A 21236-nucleotide genomic window follows, 5' to 3' on the forward strand; every position below is an offset into this window, starting at 1 on the left:
AAGCCCTCTGTCCATCAACACTGTTGTTCTCAGCACCCAGAGCTTACCCAGACAGTACCTGTAGTCACCAGTGTGCAGCAGCAGTGTAGAAGCGATAAGGAAAAGGAATTCTTTATTTGAAAAAACGGTGGAAGTTGCAGAGAGTGGGACAGACACTAGGTTACCTGCTTTAAACCACCTTTTTGTGCACCTGTTTCTCCTCAGTGACTTTACATAGAGCTTTTCATTTTAGGTGAACCGAATCATGCCCAAGGTATGTGTAGGCAGCTACAGCAGAGAACACAAATATGTCTGAAATAGATGCTATTGTAGTAAAATCATGTGGTCTTCCAGTCTATGCAGAGCTTTCACTGAAATGATTTCTACATGAATCTCTGGGTATCATCGTGCTCCATTTATAAGAAAATAGCCAGCGTATCAGCAGGAATAAATCCGTGTCTCCACTGAAGTCCAAAATAAGTCTCTTGCAACGAGGCATCATGCTTAAGGTTGCAATGTTTTCCCCATTATCAGGGAACAGTCTCATCTTCTTCTGAACTCAGTTACTCACTGCCGTCTCCTGCCAGAGACCTTGCTCCCACCAGTCTGCTGGAGGTTATCCAGCTGACTACGCCTGTCGTGGGAAGAAAGACTTCAGGCTCCAGCTTCAGTAGAGGAGAGCATGAGTCTCTTCCACCGACTCTGCTGGATCTGGAAAAGGATGTTTCCACATGCTGTCAGCACAAACCCTTTAACGCTGTTGCTTCAGCTGGCCTTCGCTGAATGCCGGTGAGCTAGACAGAGAGCAAGCCCCCTGGGAACACCAAATGTCAGCACCACCCATTCCCAGTAAAGGAATGCCTGACACACACACAGTGCCAAGGGAAAGCTCTGTGATTCTGCCCCGAGACAGCTGTCTATCATAATAAACACCATCTCCTTCCCTTGCTCTGCTCTTCTTTCCAAATTAAATAGAAAGAGAATTATCTCACCCCCCCAAAAAAAAAGTCCTGAAGTCTTGTTCAAATAGAAACATGGGTTGCCAGGGCTGGTTCAAACACCAAGTCTAATTGACGGAACAGAGCCGAAATAAACAGAGAAGTTAAGTTGTTGATTTTCTAAATAAGTCTAAATTTATTCATTACCCTAGTAAAAAAAAGTTTGGATTACAAGTGTCTGAACAGTATAAAAGTACAAAACAGGTTCCATAGATTTCTAATACATTAATACAAAGTGCATGACTACATACAGTTCATTTTGCATTACTACCGGGAATGGAAGAGGTGGGAGGGAGTAGGGGAAGCAGTTGGTGGTTGAAATCTAGCAATAAATAAATAAATACAGAAGAGATGATCCGTATCAGAGCACATCCTACCACCAATACTGCAGCCTTAGGTGTACAGAATTACTGATGCTGAAAACAAAAGTTTGGATCAAAGTAGGTGTCTGCAAAAACAGCTAGGACTCTTGCTCAAGCCCTTATTAGACATGACCAACCTAGTTAAGCCATTATACAAGCAAGCATCCATTGTATCTACAGTTGGACTCGATGATCTCAAAGATCTTTTCCAACCTAAATGATTCTGATTCTATTTGGTTGCAGATGAAAGCAAGGTAGGCAGCTTTGTCCTCCCTTTCAGAATCTCAGTGAGTTTAGGAAGAGCAAAATAAGACCAATGAAAGCTCTAAGCTGTAAGGCTGTGCTAAGTCAAAGCCCTGTTTCCCCTGATGTTCTTTCTCTCCAGAGGTTGGCTTACGCAGCAGCAGGACAGGTAAAAAAAAAAAAAAAAAAAAAAAAAAAAAAAAAGACAAAAAATGCTTTGAGGGTCGAGGCTCCTCTTAAAACCTGCATATCTTTCCCTACCTGTATTTTCATTTGCTAAGCATTCCCATTTCAGGAAGTGGGATTACATGGAAAACCAGTCCTAAGCCCTACCCACCACAGTATTATGCCAATGACTCTCACAAAAAGAAAAGCTTGTAGCAATTGATTGTAGAATATCCCAAAAGAGTAATAGCAAGAAAAATCGCCCCCCCCCCCCCCCAAAAAAACAGAAACAAACAAAAAAAGCAGAATTCCCAACTTACACAAGTTAAACCTTCATAAAAGGAACACGAAACAATTGGGAGCTAAAACTGCAACACACTCTTCCAGGAAGCTGCTTCCACCCTACAGGCAAAGTGGAATTTGAAGGAGCGTCACAACGGTTTGCACACGAGTTTGTCTGGGAATCCATGTAAGAAATACTATCTTTTGATCGTGTATGCAAACAGAGCTGCCTCGATTCAGTACAGCACCATTCTTAACAGAACTTTTCATATTCAGTATTCACAGAAGCATTGATCCGGTGATTGTTTAAACAAACAAAAAACCAAAAACCAAACAGAGAGAGGCACTGCAGGGGAAGGGTTCCAAAACGGCAATCACGAATCCAGACCCCAGGCTGCAGTCGGATTATGTCCCTGGACCAGAACCTGATTTGCTTAGCGGGGGGTTTGGTTCTATGTCAGGTCCAAAACCAGCAGGAATTCTGCTCTGTGGTCACATTTCAGCTGCACTGGGCAAACAGATAGCAGTTACTCAGTTTTGGCCATCACCTACATCAACTTGGGCATCAAGACGTTTTCTTGGTCCATCTCTAATGACCAGTCAGTTACCACATGAAGCCCAGGGTGTCTGCTGCTGGGTTAAAACAAAGTAGCCTCCCGTTTCACTATGTTCAATTCTTAGGTAAATCTTCCTCCTCACCTAAGGAGGGGAGCTCTCCCACCCCTTCTGAAGGGCACTTTATGTTGGGGGCCGCCTTGGATAACTACCACTCGTAGTAGAGATGTCTGCAGTTTACCAGTCTGTGTCACATAGGAGGGATGAAATATTTGTCTTTGTTACATCAGTAGTATAGGGTGAGATCTCCACACCTTTAAAAAATATATATTTTTATATAATAACTAGAGAGGTGACTTATAACATTTCTATGTATTAGTTCATCTTATTGACTCATACATGTCTAAGAATGAAATATTTTCTTGGGGATTCAAGGGAGGTTACCAACCAACTTTTAAAAAAAATGCCTTACAACCACTGCTTCTTTCAATACAGAAACATGAACTACATATACTTTAATATACAAAACCCCATCCTCATATTCACTTGTGAAGCAAGTGGTGGTAGGGGCAAAGGGAGAGAAGATTAGACAACCTTGCAGCAGCATACAGCTTTGCCAAGTGTTCCATAGCATCTTAAATATTATGTACAGTCTTTCTGAAAGGATACAAACTGGCTTCAGAGTTTGTGGAATTGTAGCAGTAAAACCCAAAACAGTTCTAGGGAATAGTCTTTTGGCAGCATAGCAGGTGTCCAAAGTGAACAATCACTTTTCTAGTATTTTTCCAGAGAATAAGAGGATCTGTATAACCTTCTGCAGCTATCCAAGGAAGTCACCACTCCTCTTGGGTGGAGATTGCTGGAGATTGTGGTCCTTCTTGTTCTGGCTTTTCAGTGGCAGACTTTTTATTGCTACAGCAAGGTTTGAAGAGATGAGTGTCTATGAGGACTTCCCCAAAACGCCCTTTGTAAATAATTCCACAGCAGACCTTTTGCCTGGAAGAAATGGAAGGGAGAGAGACAGATAGTTTGTGTTTAGAATACAGAGAATTTACTGAAATGCAAAAAATCGGTTTGACCAAAGACATTACTTTTCTGAGCCTGCAGCTCAGAGGATAGGAGGGAAAAGGCTGCTCAGAAACAGAAAATAAGTCTCTCTAATTCTGCAACACTGATTTGGGGGAGAAAAAAAAGAAAAAGAAAAAAGAAGAAAACAAAACTAAAGTCTCCCATTTTGCTTCCCAGAGAAGTTTCAGATACACAACTGTCTGGGCTGAACTAACCTTGACTACAATACACTTGCAAACACTATTTGAGGGGAAGCAGCAAAGTCACAACAATTTCAACAGAGCAATTAGCTAAACAAGCGATTACTGTGTCACAACAGGCAATAAAAGATAACAAGCTCATCAGCTCCCAAGACATCTTGTGGTTTTCCTCCCACTCCAGATTTTTTGGTTGAGTGTTATTTGGGGTTTTTTTGTTTGTTTGTCTGTTGTTGGTTGTTTTTTTTTTTGTTGTTTGTTTTTTTGTTTTTGTTTTTTTTTTTTTGTTTGTTTGTTTGTTTTTTTTAAATTAATACCACCACAGGTCAACCAAATCAAATGCTATGTTTTGCTGGCAAGCTGAGAGCACTGTTGTACTTGGTAACATGTCACGTCTACAGGGCGCAGTTTTAAGACAAGATAATGACAGTCAGGAATATTACCTGTTACTCCCAAAAACTTAAAAATATTTTCCAGAAACTGTATTAGTATTTAGGGAACTGGAGGGAGATAGGGGAAAATGTCTTAAACATCTGGCATTTCTTTCCAAAGACAGACAGATATTGTATAATACTCTGTGACTTAAATTACATCCTTAAAACAAATTAAGTTCATCAGCAGCAAATTCCTAAAGAAGCTGAATCAAGCACTATGTATGTGAAGTGAATCGCTATCTGCACAGAGTGCACATTCTGTTGCTTTTTACCTTTTCCAGTAAGTGAGATCTAAAAAGGAGAAAACTGGTGTTCTGCTGGACCCAGCGCTCATCTCCGTGTCAGAGCCATCGTCAGACTGGTTGCTGTAACAGGGCGACTGAGCTGGGGAAGCACTCGAAGTGGTGCTGTGGGCATCAGAGTCTGCAGGGAAAAGAATAAGTGCAAGAATCAGGACATGCATGAAACGACTTATCCTCTTCCTGACTCGTAAAAGGTCGCATGCGGACTGGGAACAGAGAGACAGACTTTTTTTAATTAACAAGAAAAACCTAACGACAACAATCCATTTTTCACTTGCCCCTGCCAATTTCAATAGAGAGACTATCTGTCCGCATTTGGGAGACAGACCTCGGAACTGGAAGGGGTCCTTGTAGATGAGGGACTGGGAAGAGGTTGAGGATCAGGCGTCAGCTCCTGGCTCTCAAACACAGCCTGTGCAGGCCACGCTTTGGACAAGATCCTAGTCCCGCTCTGGAATCACTGGAAGATCCTTGAAGACGACGGGGATCTGTGCTTCAGACCTAGTACTTTTTCTCTCACTGTAAATCTCCTTTCTTACCCATTCAGTTCAAGTCTTGCAAAGCTCTTCTCATTAGTGCAATGGGTTAGGTAGTATTGAGCTTTTGCTGGATGGAGACTATGAACTATGGACTCGGAGCAGACGCACACCTTAACAGAGGGTCTACTAGCCTACCTTTTAGTTATCTCTAGCACCTACAGAAACACAATTAGATTAACTAGAGCACGTTGAACGAGGAGAGACAAGCTCTTTGGGTCAGGGCCTTTACTGATGCTTTGGAGAGCTCTTCCTTCAGGCCAGGTAGGATAATTGAAAGGGAAAGAAGACCAAGTCAGCAACAGTTAAAGAAGCCGGAAGGTCTGCTTTAGAGGGAAAGCCTAAAGTACTGACATATATTTAGAGCATAGCTGGCAGATGGCTTTGTTGGAAAGCTCTGAATCCACATCTATTTGAAGAGTCTAAGTGCTAGTGGAAAGAAATCACTGAGACCGGCAGAGGAAGGTGTAACGAAACTATACAGAGGCAACATGGTAGGAATTTGAAGGGGGCGGGGGGAATCTAGGCTAAATAGAAAGCCTGGGTGGAAAACATGTATGGAAGAAAGAGACTGATAGTGGTATCAACAGAACAGTGCTTTAGAAAAAAAGAGCTGAAAAAGTGCATAGTGCATTACGGAGAGCAGGGGAAAACCCCTGCCAACTTCAGTTTCAGTGAGGGTCTTGCCCAAGAAGCTCTTTCTATAGACATGTCATTTAAGCATGGGACATAAGCTACAAAAATTGCTTACACTTTCGAGCCAGGCTCCCCACTCCCCCCTCCTCTGTCTCACAGCCCACCCTGCACACGAGCTCTTCCTCCTCATTCCACCCCCTCCTCAAGCCCTCGGAGGGTGCGAGGTTGTGAAAACAGGGAGCACCCAGATGTGTGAGCGTACAATTGAATCTAGATGGTAATTCAGCTTGGCCAGTTAACAGTACGCTGTGTTAGGGGAGGCCAAAGTTTATTGCCAAAATCTCTTTGGATCCACTTACTGTGCCGCTTGAATTCCTTTTGTAGTTTGCTGATTTGATTGCTCTTTATCCTGCTTCCAGACAGAGTTTTCATTTTCTTTGGTTTCAATGTTGTTTTAAGACTGGGTCCAGCCCTGGCATCTACCACCTAGAACACAGAAAATGCATGCATAATACTTCTGCGTCATGTCCAGATACTGCCCTCGTCAAGGTACCTGTACTGACTTAGCTGAAGGTATTCAAAACCAATTTAGTCAAACCAAGGCAGTTCTGTGCAGCAACACTCTTATGTTTCATATAAATCTGGTTTGTAAGAGGCTGAGCCTATAGGAAAATGCAGCAAACTAGTTTAAAAAGCACATTCAGTTCAACTTTTGCCTTCTTCCTATTTTTGACAAATTCAGTTTAGCAGGCAACAGTTATTTAAGCCAATACAGGTTCAGTTAAGAGTGTCTGCCAAGCATTTGCCCTCAAGTTTTTAAAAAAAATAATCAATTTAACTTCTGAATAAGCTAGTGGTAGTAATAACCATAGTTCTGGCTCCCATTACCATCAAGGCTTCCTGAATAAAGATTATAACATACACAAAGAATCCTGATCACCTTCCCAGCCCTAGGCCCAAACTAAATTAGATGTATCAAAACAGAATATGTGAGTGGGAAAAGTTGTGAGATATTAGTCATTGTAATTATCTGACTAAACAACATTGATTTATGTGTTGCTTTAGCAAGTCACCTTGCTTGTTCAAACTATTAAAAGAAAAAAAAGCACGACCAATTTTGGATAGAGTCCAAATTTGAAATGTTTTGAGTGTAATAAGAGACTTTTGGACAAAGCTATGAGCTTGTGAAAACAGGGAATTACAAGGTAAGTTAGTCTGTGACTCCATCCTGGCCTTGCATAATCACCACTCGCATGTAAGCCAAACGAAGACAGATAAGAGCCATGTAACAGGAAATACTCCAGGAAGGATTTTGAGATGCTGAAGGTGGGAAGGGAGAGTGTGGGGGGGAATAGCAAACCCCAAATACTTGCCAGCACCTCCCCTCTCTAGCAAGATGGACTAAAGGCAGAGACGAGTTACTTTTGGGGTAGAGGAAAAATAAATGACTAACATGATTCCAGTTTTTTTTGGATCCTGCTGGCAATTTTTTCCATCTTTTCACCAAAAGGACACAGGCATTGCAAATATCTCCTGAGCGGGCCTCATGAAGCCTGGTAAAAACAAAAGCAAAAATCACTTGACAACAGTTAATAAAAACACCCCCCCACTTGATAACAGCAAGAAGCATAAAAAATGATGGAAAAGAAGGGTTCTCAAGTTCTGTTTTTCAGGCATTACAATTCATCTGGGGTGTTCAAACATTGCTGTCTAAAGACCAGGTCTCACTTTCAGAAAGCACTCTTCAATATAGAAATAAAAGGTGTTATAACCTGCCTCCGGAGGGGCACTAAAAACAAGTCCCATCACCTTCAGTTGTTTTTTGGTTTTTTGGTGTTTTTTTTTTTTCAAAAACAAAACAAAACAACAAACCAACGCAAGTTCCAGTGTGTTAGTTGGTTTGATTGGAGAAGAATGGAGGAGGAATAATCGTATTCCTCGAATGTACATTTGGGAACAGGCCTCAGAGATCCAACAAAAGCTTATTCAGCTCTTAACTTTCTCACAGAGCTTCAAGGATGAGTAACAAATACCACCTAACACGCTCCCACATAAGCGTAGGATAAGGTTTCAGAAACAGCAGTACTGGAATGACAGCAATACTCGCTCCCTTTAATGAGCTTTCTTCAGAAATCATCTCTACTGCTAATCCATGCTAAAAGAAATATAAAGGGGATACACAGTAGAATTTTTCAGCTATTTAAATGGGAAGACTTTGAAGCATTTACAGACGAATGGGGCAGGCTCAGATAAGCCATAATTTGCTCAGTGTTAAGACTGCATTTTCACCTTGGCAAGCATATTTCAGATAGCACAAGACCAAAGGTCCTGGTATACTGCAAGCTGCTTTACTGCAGTTAACAAAAAAGCAATGGGTCTTCACACAGTCTTTCCACTGCCAACAACAGCAGCCAAGAAATATGATAAGGATGATTGTCAGCACCACATTTATGTACAAAAATCCATGGTAAATACAAACCAATATACAGCTGTATCATGAAAGGAGTGTTTCTAGAAAAGGGAGGGAGAGGGAAATATTTCTAAAGATTGCAAAGATTTACGCACATAAAGTTAAGCACTTGAGACAAGAGTAGCAATACTGATACGTATATATAGTTTTTAATATGAGGCATGAAAGTTCCACTTGGACTTAAGATTTTGATGAGAGGTAATCCAACAAGAGTGGAAAGAAAAAGCAGAAAATACCTACTGACAATGCAAACTTTTTCCAGGGGAAATAATTTCATGGAAAACTACAGCATAAACAGGAGAAATTCTTATTGCCTCAGAAAAAAACTTCTAAATAAAGTAAAAAATAATTACAAGCTATCACAGAAGAATTTGCTTTGCTGACAATTCAGGGACAAAAATCTACAGAGAATTTCAGAGTTCTTGGAAAGTATTTCAAAAAAATTAAAAGGTCACAGGAGCTGGTACAAGAAATTACTAGTATTTATAGTTTTGCTTACCAATACTTTCAAGTAACATGCAACATTACCTAATTGAAATTGATGCTCACTTTCCATCAGAATGGGCTTCCAGTGAGAAGTTTTAATAACGTGTTGATATGCCTTATTTGAACAAAGGCACCAATACCTGAAACAGGGTACTCTGCATAAACGCTGCTGGAACTGCTAAATATTTACTCGTCAAGTTTTGTCTAACATTCTTGAATCTTCAGAGCCACAAAAAACCTCCATGGACCTGTGCTGTTTACCATCTTGTGTGGGAATTTACACCTCTAAGGAACAAGCGCAGAACAGACAGTCTGAGAGGGGTCTAAAACCCTGCACGTGCTGTGAGGTGGGAGAGGCGCGAGCCTGACCTGTCACCGTTACGAACTACAGCAGCTCTCCACTGGCAGCAACAGCCGATCGACGACCAAATGGTATCGGTCGGACACAGCAGCAGAGGATCCAGCCCCTCCTGGCCTGGCCAGGAAAGTTGTGAGGAAGCCGAAGCCAGCCTTCCCCCACCACCCACCTCTGCTAACCTCATCTTTCACTTTTGCAGAGCAAGACAGACAGCACATCAGGTCCGTGGCTTGGAGATCAACACCACGACTGACCACACTACGTTGACCAAGGAAAGAATCTTACCCAAAACAATTCTGGAAATCCTTTTCGTAACGTTTGCTGTCAGTGAAACGAGAACTGGAAGACTTAGCTCTGCAAATACAGCAGCCCTCTATACTCCGATACATCTTCGGTTTGTGAAAGCCAAACATCTTTTCCTCCCAGCTGTAGCCTGTGAAAACAAACAGGAACTGGTGTTACTTATCACTGTTAGATACCGTAAGAAAAACCTGGGCAATTCACTGGGCAAACCAAAAGTAAATTATAATTCAGGAAGGATAACTGCTAGATCAGGCCGTAGCTTTATCCTGCATTGGCTCAGAAGAGCAGGTGCACCTAGAATGCACTTTCTTATTAGAAGAAAAAAAAAGAAAATTATAATTAACAACAGCTGGAATGTATTAACCAATACCCAGCAGGACTCCTGACAAGCTCATTTACTGCACAGTCCTACTCTAAGGGCACATGTGCCACAGCACAACCCAGAGGTGCGGACGCGGCTGACTTGGCTAACGAAAGCCCTACCTACGTACGTGGCAAAACAGGCTGCAGGACAGGCTGCGTGAACCTGCCCGAGCCCCTGGATAAGTAGATGGCAGCTGAACCCTGGGTCACTGGAACTACCTCGTCATCATCACCGGCGTTTGTTGGAAGCATCCCTGCCAAACTCCGCTGAAAGCGAGTAGGAGTCATCTGAAACGAGCTGCAGTCATACCTCTAGGCTGTAGGGCAGACATACCTGAAAAGCCGCTCTAAAAACAGCAGGGTGGAGTCCCACCCAGCCCTCAATGGCCATGTCTGCACTGCGGGACCGGGGAGCGCCTCTCGATTCTCAGGCCCGGGTGAGCATCCCAGCCACATCCCAGCTCCGTGTCCGCACAGGCTCGGTTCTCACCCTCCCACCTTCCCCACCCTGCTTTCCATGGGAAGGAAACCTAGCTAGAAAAGGGCCGGGGAGCAGGACCCTGGGGCGCGTTCCAGCACGCGCCTACCACACATCCCGGCCGACGATGACGGAGCAAAAGGTACTCCATTTACAAGGAAGTCGCTTCTTAACCACCAGCTCTGCAAACTCGGCTCAAAAAGCCAAAAGCCGCGCTGCTCTTGAAGGTCTGCCTACCCTTTTCAGTACACCTGGGCTGGGGTTTGCTAATCAGAGCTGGTAACATACAGTGGAGCCGTTTTCCAGGCAGAAAACTTTAAAGTTAGTTACAAGTGGGTTTACTGCAGTCACCACGACAAAGACCCCTTCAACACATCACGTCCCCACCACCAAATCAGTTCTCCCCAGGCAGCAGGTACTCCCCAGCGCAGACTCCTGTTCGGCACAGTCTGACATGGCACGAGAAGCTCTCAGAGCAAACAGAGCTCCCACAACGCTCAAAAAAACCAAACCAACAACCGAGCAAAGCTGGTGCTTTCCTGGCGCTGGGCCTGAACACACAGCAAGTCCTCACAGGCCACACAGCATCTGTCTCATAACACAGGCAGGGACCGTTCCAAGACGTTCTCTTCTAAACAGACCACGGTGCAAGGTTCGCCTCAACCACCTGCTGCAGGGAGCCAGCGGCCACCTCTGCTGCTTATCACACACTAACTGCTCAGAGAGGGACAAGTCACCGGCTGCCGGAAGCTCCCCGAGAATAGGTTCCCACTGCTGAGAACTTCTGCTTTTAAAAAATTAAAATTAGATTGAGCCACACAAGTAACACAAGATTTCCCCCTCTTCCCTTAACAAAAGGCCAAGTCGCTATATTCTTGCAGAAGCTAACAGAAAGCTACCCCTCCTCCCCACAAATACTACTGAAAGACCCAGTAGCTCAGGCAGGACTTTTGGGAGAGCAGCATCTCCGTCACTCGTGGGCAAGTCTGGTGAGAGGGAACTCCCAGTCACTTTCTCAATCCCAGGGACTGCCAAATCCCAGCAACCCAACTTGGGTTACTGGTAAATGTATGTGGCATAGGAATCTGTTCCCAAATCTTCCACCTGCAGGAAAGTAAGGGATGTGATTCTAATATCCTGCAGAGGAACAGAGAAAATTAACCCGAAATCTTCAGTCTACAGCGTCAAGACTTGCCACATTGTTACAGCAATAAAATAATTTGAAAAGCAGGTTCAGGTGAGGTCAAAAATATGCTTCCACAAAAATACTGTACCTAGCATTGTGCTTACCGTACTGACAGAGAGAGACTGTGTGTGAGGGAAAAAGATCCTGTGCATTTTTGCAGGGCCACAGCAAAAGCTAGGGAACCACCCAGGCCCAGTTACAGTCCTCCACCTGGAGGTAAAAACACATCCCCCCACCCCAGAGGGGAAGATCAGAGCACAGCAGCACTGCAAAATAAACACACAAGGTTCCAAGGCTCCCTCAGGAGAAGCAAAAATTTTATCTAATATTATTGGTTAATAGTCTTCCACAAAATCCATTAAGGAACCCATACCCAGCTGAAAGCGTACATGTTCCCATGTCAGCCTAGCATATTGTAACGCAAGACCACCCGGTGCCCTCTGAGGTCGTGTCTTCTTGCAATTACTACTGCACAAGCATGTAGAAAGACACAAATCAACTCTCCAAAGAGCTTGTCTTGACCAAACCCCTTGCAGAGCCTGTTGACAGCAAGGGACTCGGGCAAGCTGAATGCTAAAGAGATCCTCCAGGCTTCGGAGAGAGACGGAGGGGGATAGGTCTTTCCTTCCCTCCTGTCCCAACTCACGCTGTTTGCCACAGGCTTTAAGCACTGTATTCCTGTCTTCTTTGTGCACATTTGCAGCACAAGGAGCTCACCTAGGTCTAGGTTCTCCCAAGCATAACTTGTGCAAATATCCAGCAAAGCCACCCCAAATACTGCCAGGCTTCTTAGGAGATTCACTGCTCCCTCTGTTAGCACAGCACTGCCCTGGAGGCCAGGAGCAGCTGTAGTAAGTAAAAGAAGGTATCCAGCTAGTGACCTGCTGAATGGGCTTGTTGAGGGATGCTTAGACTCAGAACTACTCTCTGCTTCTGCTTGGATGTTTTCAGGGACACGTAGCAAATGAACGCGCAGCCAAATCAGGTTAGTATCCCTCGACTGCCAAGACAAATAACAGTGTCTAGGCAAACGCTTAGAGTAGGTATTTTGTTTCTTAGCATCCGATGTGCTCCTTCAAGAGATGGTCTCTTGAGGACACTGTGTTTAACAAGCCTCTGAAGATCCAACAGCATGTTCACCTGGGAATTTTCAACTACCAAACAGCAATTTTAGATTTTGACCAACTGCCCGAATGTTAAGTCCATGGTCTGGTGCTTTTCTTTAGAAAGTCAAAGACTAACTGCAGACACAAGGCTCATCAGTGCTGCAAAACTTAAGCAGCAAGAACATCTTGACTGTTATAGGGCAAGACACAGAACTGGTATCAACAATGTGATTTACTTTCTAACCTGCTTTCTTCCAGAAATCCAGATGCCGATGAGATGATCTCTGTCACTAGCTGGTATTCATACCACAGTAGAACAAGATGCATGTTTTAACAATTAATGTTCTGGCAAAGACTGGCATCAGATACACATACTCTGAAAATATTGTTTTGCATCGTTGCTGCCATTCTCCCAGTAGCAGCCTTTCAACACCATCTTTCAATAGAAGGGAAACTAGTGCCATCTGTTTCCCACTTGATGAATGGTCAGCAACGGTATTACCATATATCATGCCTGAATGGGGAAGAGCTAGTAGCAAAACCACAAGTAAAACAGATTTCTCTGACAACTGCATCGAAGTGCAGTTATAAATGGAAGGCGTCAGTCCAGTTACACATTTAATCCTAAACAGTTGCCATTTGACCATTATACACTAAATATTCTGTCAGCTGGAGAGCTGAATAGCTAATGTGTACTTAGAAGTACATATGACTGTGCCCTTTAAAAGGTTTAACTTGAAAGCTTCGCAATTTAGATCTCAAATTAGAACCAGGGAGTTGCACCACCAGCTACCATAACACCTGAATCTAAGCTGTAGAAGTTTAACCATGTGAAAACTGGGACAGATAATAAGATGGCAAGTAGGAATGAAGTAACTTCCATAGAAGTTAAAAAGCATTACACAACGTCATTTTGCCAAATTTAATCATGTTATTGTTATTTAAGCATGTTATTATTTGCCAAATTTAAGCATGTTATTAAAATATACGGCATCTGTTAAATCAGCAGTTGCACAGAAGTGAAAGGGACAGCTCACCAGCAAAGAATCAGAAATCCTAGTGGAGCATATTTGTCATTCTGCAGAAATGGAGATTTACCTACACTAGTAGGGGAGCAGTATTCACCCAAAGCAGGGGAAAAGTAGTCCTCCTCCTCCCTGGTCTCCCTGCAAAAGGAGAAGTTGCTATTCCCCCAAGTTCTGCTTTAAACAACTGCTTTAGCAACTTGAATGGACTCAGAAAAGACTGCAGGAAAAAGTTCTCTCCATCTGCCCTCTCACTTTTGGAAAAACATCAAAAACAGAGATTTGTCTTGCAAAAAAATTTGGAGTCAAGCAGAGAACAGTAAAGTAGGTGGGGAATAAAAAAAAAACCACACCCTGCTTATTACATTTGTGAAAGGCTGGTACAAAGTAGGATGCATCATACATACGCGAAAATAGTTTCAAGCTTTCATTACCTGTCAGGACTAGAATTCGGTGCTTAGTTTTCTTCACAAAATTTAATTTGACGATCTAAATTAGAAGGAGGTATTGCTTCAGATGCTCATTAAGTTTTCCAGTTAGGGAAGAACTTCTGAACTCTTTCAGATTTTAAAATAAGAAAAGCTGAGCCACTTTCCATTTGCTTTTCAAGATTCCTTCTGCATTCTTTCTGATCACCCAAGAAGAATGAAAACCCTTTATAATAGAAAGGAAGGAATTCCTAGAAGGCAGGCATGTCTCCCTTTGTAACACAATTATCAGGCCAGTCGGAAGGAACATGCTCACCTGCTTCTTGCAAAGCTGAGAAAGAAACATTCCCTGGGGTTATGCGAGAGCAGAGGGATGCTAGTCCAACTACTCAATACCTTCGTCTTTTCCCATCTCCCCACTCCGACTCTGGATCACGCACCCTTTGCGCCAGTCAAAACTGCCAGTACATTGTCACAGGAGGAAAACCCTTGCAAATAATTTGATTTCCCCTTGTGTACAAAACAGCCTTGGCACAGCCTCCCTGAAACTGGGCTACAGAAAAATACAATCTAGCTTGCATATGTTGATGGCAGCCGGTTCCTGTCAGTAAAAATGTCACAACGCTCATCTCTACAACATTTCATTGGAACTAAGAAACATAGCCAAAATGGTACTTTCTTTTTTTCTTTTAAAGGAAAAGAAACAGATGCCTTAATATAGAAAGAATATACGTGCTCTGGCTTTTACATCTGCAAGTGCATACACCCAGGCACATGCACACACACGAAAAATGCTTCCAGAGCTGTCTATGGCGCCAGAAGCAGAGTTGCTTGTCTCGCTAATAAATTCTTGGGCCTGTCCCTCTGCTGAAATAAACTGCAATACCTCTACTGAAAATCAACTGTAGGATAGAGAATTCTGTATCAGCAGAGGAGCTGATCTATATCAGAGACTCAATGTAAACATACCTCCCCCCTAGGTTGACATGTTCCAAGAAGAAACTTTGGAATAGAAGTTAAAATTGGACCCCAGAAAACCGTATTTCAACATGTCCAAAGCCAGAATGCTCCAAGGAAGTAAGAGACCAAGCTTAACTGCAGTCATCTGAAAATGCAACTTCAATATTTGCAAAACCACTTTTACACCGTTATCTGTCCTTACAGCTCAGAGTGACTCCCAACAACCATCAACTTAGAATCGTGTGTACTGTACACCCTTCTGGTCCCCTATATCCTCAGATTTTCCTTCCACTTCCCTTCCCCTCTCCACCCAAAACAACTTTACTTGGAGCAAAGCTGTATTTGGCCGCTACAGCCCAGGCGCATCTGAACAAAACAGCATCCTGTGGAGCTTGCGCTTGATGAACTGAGCAAAACCAGTGAAAGGTCAAAACTACATCTTCAGGAATCTTTCCTCTGCCAAAATAAGTAACTTTTGCTGGTAGTCACCTACAGCTACTGTCATGCACTCAGTGCTGCAGTGAAATCTTAGCACACCAGATGCAACTGGCAGCAACTACCAAGCATGTATTAAAAATTAAACTGGACATTTCTTTCCCATGTTTGAGCCTCCACAGCATCCTGGCTAGGTCACAAGCTGTTCCCAGTCAAGTTTCAGAAGCAGTTAAGTCCCAAAGGAGCCTGCTTACCTGCGGATCTTCAGTTGGAACTAAGTACCTAACCCATTTAGACAAGAGAAGCGAAAGGCTAAGCCACTTGGGTGTTCCTCTAAACTGCCATGCGGTTAGTGCTCCAGAAGGGATAGGCCAAAGCATGAAAACAGTAATCAGTAAGATTTGCATTGGGGGGGGGGGGGGGGGGGGGAATCCCAAACCTGTCCCACCTGCAAACATTCCATCTTGAAAGAAGACTCTCCCCCCGCCTCCTGCTCCCGCTCCCCAAAACTCCTATTGCATAACTAACACCACCTCAGCCTCATCAGGAGCCCTGCAAGGAAAACCTGGGATGTTCTCAAGCAAGTGCTGGAGTTCGGTCTGGAATGCTTATCTGAGTACAGTCACTGCAGCTGTTATGATGCTGTGTGCAACCACCTGCTACTGAAAAAGCATCACAGACACTTGAGATCATGAGACACTGAACAGTTTTGGGTTGTTTGTTTGTTTTTTTTTTTTTTAAAGAGGGTAACACACCTGATGGGGATCTGAACAGAAGTAGTAGCAATTGTTTGGCAGAAAAGCTGTAGTGACTTCATTAAAAAGGATACATTTTTCATGTCCATAAGTAATATCACTGGTCATTTCACTTGGACTTTAGACTGAGCACATTCTACAGAAATGCAAAGGCTTGACTCATGAAATGGAGTCCCGCCCATGTATTCTGCTGAACCACTCCGTTTTCAAGCCCCAGCTCACCAGCTTCTTCTTTCTGTTAAAAAGCAAGTGCTACAAGGGGTGCAGGTCTGAAGTTGGTTGTCAAGTAGGACCGTGCATGTCATTCATCTCATTAAGAAAGAGGTGCGGAGCATCAGGTGTTGAGAATCAAGGCAAAGCAGAGAGTTTGGTGACACAAAGAGCTGTTCGGCATGAGTAAGACAACAAACCGTCACAGTTTTAATATTGTTTATTTTTAACCTGTGTGAATTTATCAGCTCTTTTAACATCTTCTTCTACTAAGAAGTCTGCGATGTTTTCTTTTTAAAGGAAAGACTGCAAACATAGGCAATTAGCTCCTCTTTGAGAATCTCCTGGCTGGGAGAGAAGCGAGAGGAGGAATTTTTCCCAGAGGCTCTGGCACTCAATCCCACCTACTTTCAGCGGGAGCTGGATGCTGCATGCCTGTGGGCGTGTTTGAAAAATCCCACGACTTGTTACTTGCCGATTCTCTACCACGGACCACAGATCCCAAGAAACCTGGAATTTACCTGGATGCCAAAGGAGTTCAGTGTCCACCGGTGTCAGCAGAACGGCCTCCAGTTCACCGTCTGCTCCTACATGGCAGAGTTCGCGCCATCTTTCTCTCTTTATTTAAAGAGGTTGTAAACAACACAGTGACTCTGGCTGGTTGTGCAGACTTGGGCACACACCCCGCACACGGCTGACAAAAACAACCTCACCTCTGGAAGCAAGCACACGGCAGTAGAGGGGTTTGCTGAGGAACCGTCACCCTCCTGGCTCGCCTCGTAAAAGGGCTAAACGGACATCTCCACGGCTGTCAACCTACCACCTTCCACCAGCGCCGAATTTAAATTCAAAATGAAAGAGAGAGCATTACAGTCAGGTTACTCGGCCTCCACCACGAATGCGATGCTGCTGGAGTTCGGGGCTCAGCTCAGGACGCGGGGCCCTCTCTCCGCAGCCGCGGGGGGCCAGTGGCAGGGTCCCTGCCTCCATTCAACCCAGCCGAGGGACACGCGCCGTGGGCACAGGGCAGCAGCTTGAGGGGCAGCATCCTGCGCCAGCTGCCTAGGGAACGACAGCGTCGGGGCACAGCTCCCAACTTCTTTGCAACTGAATAAATTTGGGTCCAAAGGACCGCCCGTCAGCAGACTGCCGGGGACGAGGCTCTTTGTAGGATGAGCCGGGGCCGTTCCCGCCAGGAGAGAGCTGCCGGGGGAGCCCCGGGGCAGGCAGGATTCAGCCCTGCCCGCTGCGCTGAGGCACAGCCGAGTAAACAACAGGTTTGGCAGGTCCCTTTAAATCCCTTCGGCCGCACACGCACCCGGAGACGGGCGTGCGAGAGGAGACGGCAACTTTTATCTACCTCGTGCACGGGAGAGCGCGACTGGGAGCGTTTCCCCGGCGCAAAACTGCAAGTTAACCAAAAAAATTAAAAAAAAAAAAAAAAAAAGTGATGGAAGATGCCCCAAAAAAAGCAGAGTCCGGTGGCGCCGCTCCCGCAGCCCCCGGGACAGGCGCAAGGGCGGGCGGCCGCTTTCCGCCGAGCACCGCGTGGCGCGGCCCCGCTCCCGCCCGTTACCGCCGGCGGGGCGGCGGGCTCGCTGGGCGGCCGGGGGCGCGGCAGCGCCGGGAACAAAGACCCCCCCGACCTCCCCCGCTAGAGGGGGGGGGGGGGGCGGACGACCTACTTTCGCGGGCGGCCCCGCCGGTCAGGTGGAGCCGCGGGAGCACACACGCCGGCGGCCCCGGCCCCCCCCCCCGTTCCCTTCCCCTGGGCTGCCATGCGTTCAACTTGCCGAAGGACGAGTAAAATTAAAAATAAATTTAAAAAAAACCACCCAACACAGGAAGGGGAAGACGGCGCGCCGGGGAGGAAAGCCCCGAGCGCGGAGGTGGGCGCTGCGAGGCGGCCCCCGCGCTGCAAACGCCGCCCCACCACGCGGTCGCGGTGCAGCCGCCCCATCCGGCGAGGGGGGGGGGGGGGAGCGGGGGTCGCGCCGCTGCAGCCCCGCCGGGCACCCCGACCCCCGCCCCGGTAGGCTGACGGCAAGCTGCCTGCCGTCCCGTCCCCGTCCCCCCCCCCCCACCGGTCCCGGTCCCCCGCCCCGCGCTGGTTCCTCATGGCTCGGCCCTGACGTAATTCAAACATGGCAACAGTTGCACTTCAAAGGGCCGTCGCAGACCTCCCGGCAACGCGGGCACGCCGCGGCGGGGGCGAGACGGATCTCCCTCCCTCCCCCCCCCCCCCCCCCCCCTCCTCCCTCCGCACCCCCGACCCTGCAGCAGCCCCGGGGCGGCCGGCGGGGCTCGCCCGCCCGCCCGCGCACACCGAGCGCGCAGCGCGGTACCTCGGGGAGCGCGTCTGCGTCCAAACTTTCACCACCCCTCCAAAGTCCTCCAAAACCGGCAGCCAGCCCCTAAAAAAAAAATCACCAACCCACCATCCCCCGCGGGACAAGTTTTACCCCACCGACACCTCCACCCCCCCCCCCCCCCCTCTTCCCGGGGCTGAGGCCCCCCCCCCCCGTGCGGACGATCGCTTTTCCCCCCGGCGCCCGCAGCACATGCGAGCCCTTTGTTTTCCCCTTGCAGCCGGGCGCTGCCTACGTGCGGCGCCGGGGGCACGCCGGCCGCTCCGCGCAAACACACCCCACCCCCCCCCCCCCGCGTAAACCCCGCGTAAACCCGGGAGTTAAAAACTTGTTGGCGCCGGGCGCGGGCACACGCTGACGGGGAGCGACTCGCAACTCGCGCCGTGCTGCGAGAGCGGCAAGGACCGCCATCGCCGCCCGGCCGCACCGTGTCTGTCTGTCCGTCCGTCCGTCCCCCAACGCCGCGCACCGGGCCGGTGGCAGGGCGCCCGCCGAGGCGGGGGAAGGCCCCCCACGCCGCGACCCGGTGCGACCGGCAAGCACGTGTCACGCCGGCCCACAGCCGCGCGTTTCTCACCCCCGCCTCGGCGCAGACCCCGACCCCTCCCGCACCTACTAGCGATCGTTAAAAAATAAAAACAACCGATCTCTCTCCCTGCCGTGAAACACGGGGTGGTGGTGGTGGTGGGGGGGGGTGTGTAGAGGGATGGCGGGCAACACCGTGCCCCCCCCCCCCCCCCCCCCCGGCACCCACCTGCGGGCTCCGGCGCTACAGGTGTGCGGTGCGGGGCGCGCCGGGGGCCGCACCTGCGCTACCCGCTCCGCACCGGTGAGGCAGGGCCGGCGGGGCCGCGCCGCCCTTCCCGGCGGGACCGGCGGTCCCTCGCTGCCCGCGTGGCGAGGCTGGGCAGCCCGTCACCGCCAGACAGCACCGGTTTCCCTAAGCCGCCCCGCAGCTGGGGGACCGCTTTTGGAGTTAAATGGTCGGGAACCCGGCTGCGCTTCCTCCTTGAGACTTGGGGTTTTAAATCGTACTTTGGGGCTGGGGGGGGGGGGGGGGGGGGAGGGAAGTCAAGAGTTCTCGGGATGGGTCTGCAACAATGCGGGAGGCGTTTTTCCCCGCCAGCACCTCCTTTAAACTCCACTAATTGAAGAAAAGGGGGAAAACGCCGCGCACAGGAACCATGCGTGTCAAACTGTTCCAGGCGGCAAAGTCTTTTCGCCGCGGCAGAAGAGAAGACAGGCTCCGGGATTAACTTGTGTTTAACACAAACCACCGACCGCTGCAAAAACAAAAAACCAACGAAAAAACCAACCCACCCCAACAACACACACACACACAATCAACAAACGAAAAAAAACCCACCCAGCACGGTTTAAACCTCCCGTTCCCTCTCGGGTGTACTTTTCTCCCCCCCCAAGCAGAAAGAAAAATAAATCACTCACCGCTCTACTGCGCCCACCAACAAACGTGCGGTGCGCGGCGAAGCCCCCGCCGCTGCGCGCCCTCCCCGTCCCTCCGCGCTCTGCCTGCCAGCCCGCGCGGGCGCGCGAGCCCGCGCCCCCTACCTCTCCCCTCCCCTCCGCGCCCGCCGCTCTGCGCATGCGCCGTTCCCACGGCTCCATTCTACTCAATCGAGCCCTCTCGCTTTGCGCGCCCCATTGTCCTTTTAAGGAGAAAGGCCGCGCGGGAAGCCTGGGAGGAGGGAGGTGTTGCCCATTGTGACGACGGAGATGACTTCACGCACGCGGCCCGCTCCCCCGCCCCGCGGTGGGCGGGCCCGGGCCCCAGCTCCGCTCCCCGCGCGCCCGGCCCGGGCACCTGCCTGCCCGCCGGCGGCGCGGGGGCGTGGCCAGCGCCTCCCCGCGGCGGCGGGCGCGCCACGGCCCGCGGCACCGACCCGGACCGACCCGACGGCGGCGGCGGGGAGGCGGCGCCGCTCCTCTGAGCGGGGCGCGACGCGACGCGTTAACGGCGCGGCCGCCGTTCGTCGCCCGCCAGCAGCAGGCGGCGGCTCTCCGTGCGAGAGCGCGGCTGGGCTCGCACCGGAGGCGCCGGCGCGGGACCTCGGCGGGGTCCGGGTTGGCGGCCTGCGGGCGGACGGGGGGCGGGTTTTTGCTGGTACCGGCGGGTTTTCCCCCGCTGTCGAGTTCATTTTAGCGCGCTTTAGAGGTCGCCGGTGGCTCGTGTCATTTTTCCCGCTGCGTCAGGATGGAGTGATTTAAAACCGCGTCATCGCCACCTCAGCTTCACGCGCTTCGGGCAATTTGGGAAGAGCCGCTTCACGAAACAGCGGGCGGGTGCCGTTGAAACAGCCCCCCTTTAAAAACGAACGATGTCAGAAGGATGCGCGTGAGCCGCACGCGGTGACGCTCGGGCGGCTCTGACGGAGCACCACCGCAGCTGCGGCGAAGCGGCTCGCCGCTCCCTCCGGGCCGGTGCTCAGAGCGGCCCCCGAATACTGAGCGAAGGCCTTCGTTCCAACTCCTGGAAAGACAAAACGTTCCCCGCAGAATCGACAGCAGCTCGGGCACAGGGCGCGGCGG

General features: G+C 48.4%; 1 protein-coding gene across 1 annotated transcript; it reads right to left on the minus strand.

Moving 5' to 3' along the window:
* Positions 1 to 1118: 1118 nt before the first annotated feature.
* On the minus strand, positions 1119 to 20170 carry SINHCAF (SIN3-HDAC complex associated factor). The gene is made up of 6 exons (XM_049822363.1): positions 20136 to 20170; positions 9357 to 9504; positions 7211 to 7310; positions 6117 to 6243; positions 4556 to 4706; positions 1119 to 3580 (listed from the first exon to the last, which is right to left on the minus strand). The coding sequence occupies exons 2-6, from the start codon at positions 9482 to 9484 to the stop codon at positions 3418 to 3420; spliced, it is 669 nt and encodes a 222-aa protein (XP_049678320.1). The 5' UTR covers positions 9485 to 9504; positions 20136 to 20170; the 3' UTR covers positions 1119 to 3417.
* Between the last annotated feature and the right edge of the window lie 1066 nt (positions 20171 to 21236).

This window comes from Accipiter gentilis, chromosome 18 (assembly GCF_929443795.1).
Source record: "Accipiter gentilis chromosome 18, bAccGen1.1, whole genome shotgun sequence".
In the NCBI taxonomy this organism is placed as follows: domain Eukaryota; kingdom Metazoa; phylum Chordata; class Aves; order Accipitriformes; family Accipitridae; genus Astur; species Astur gentilis.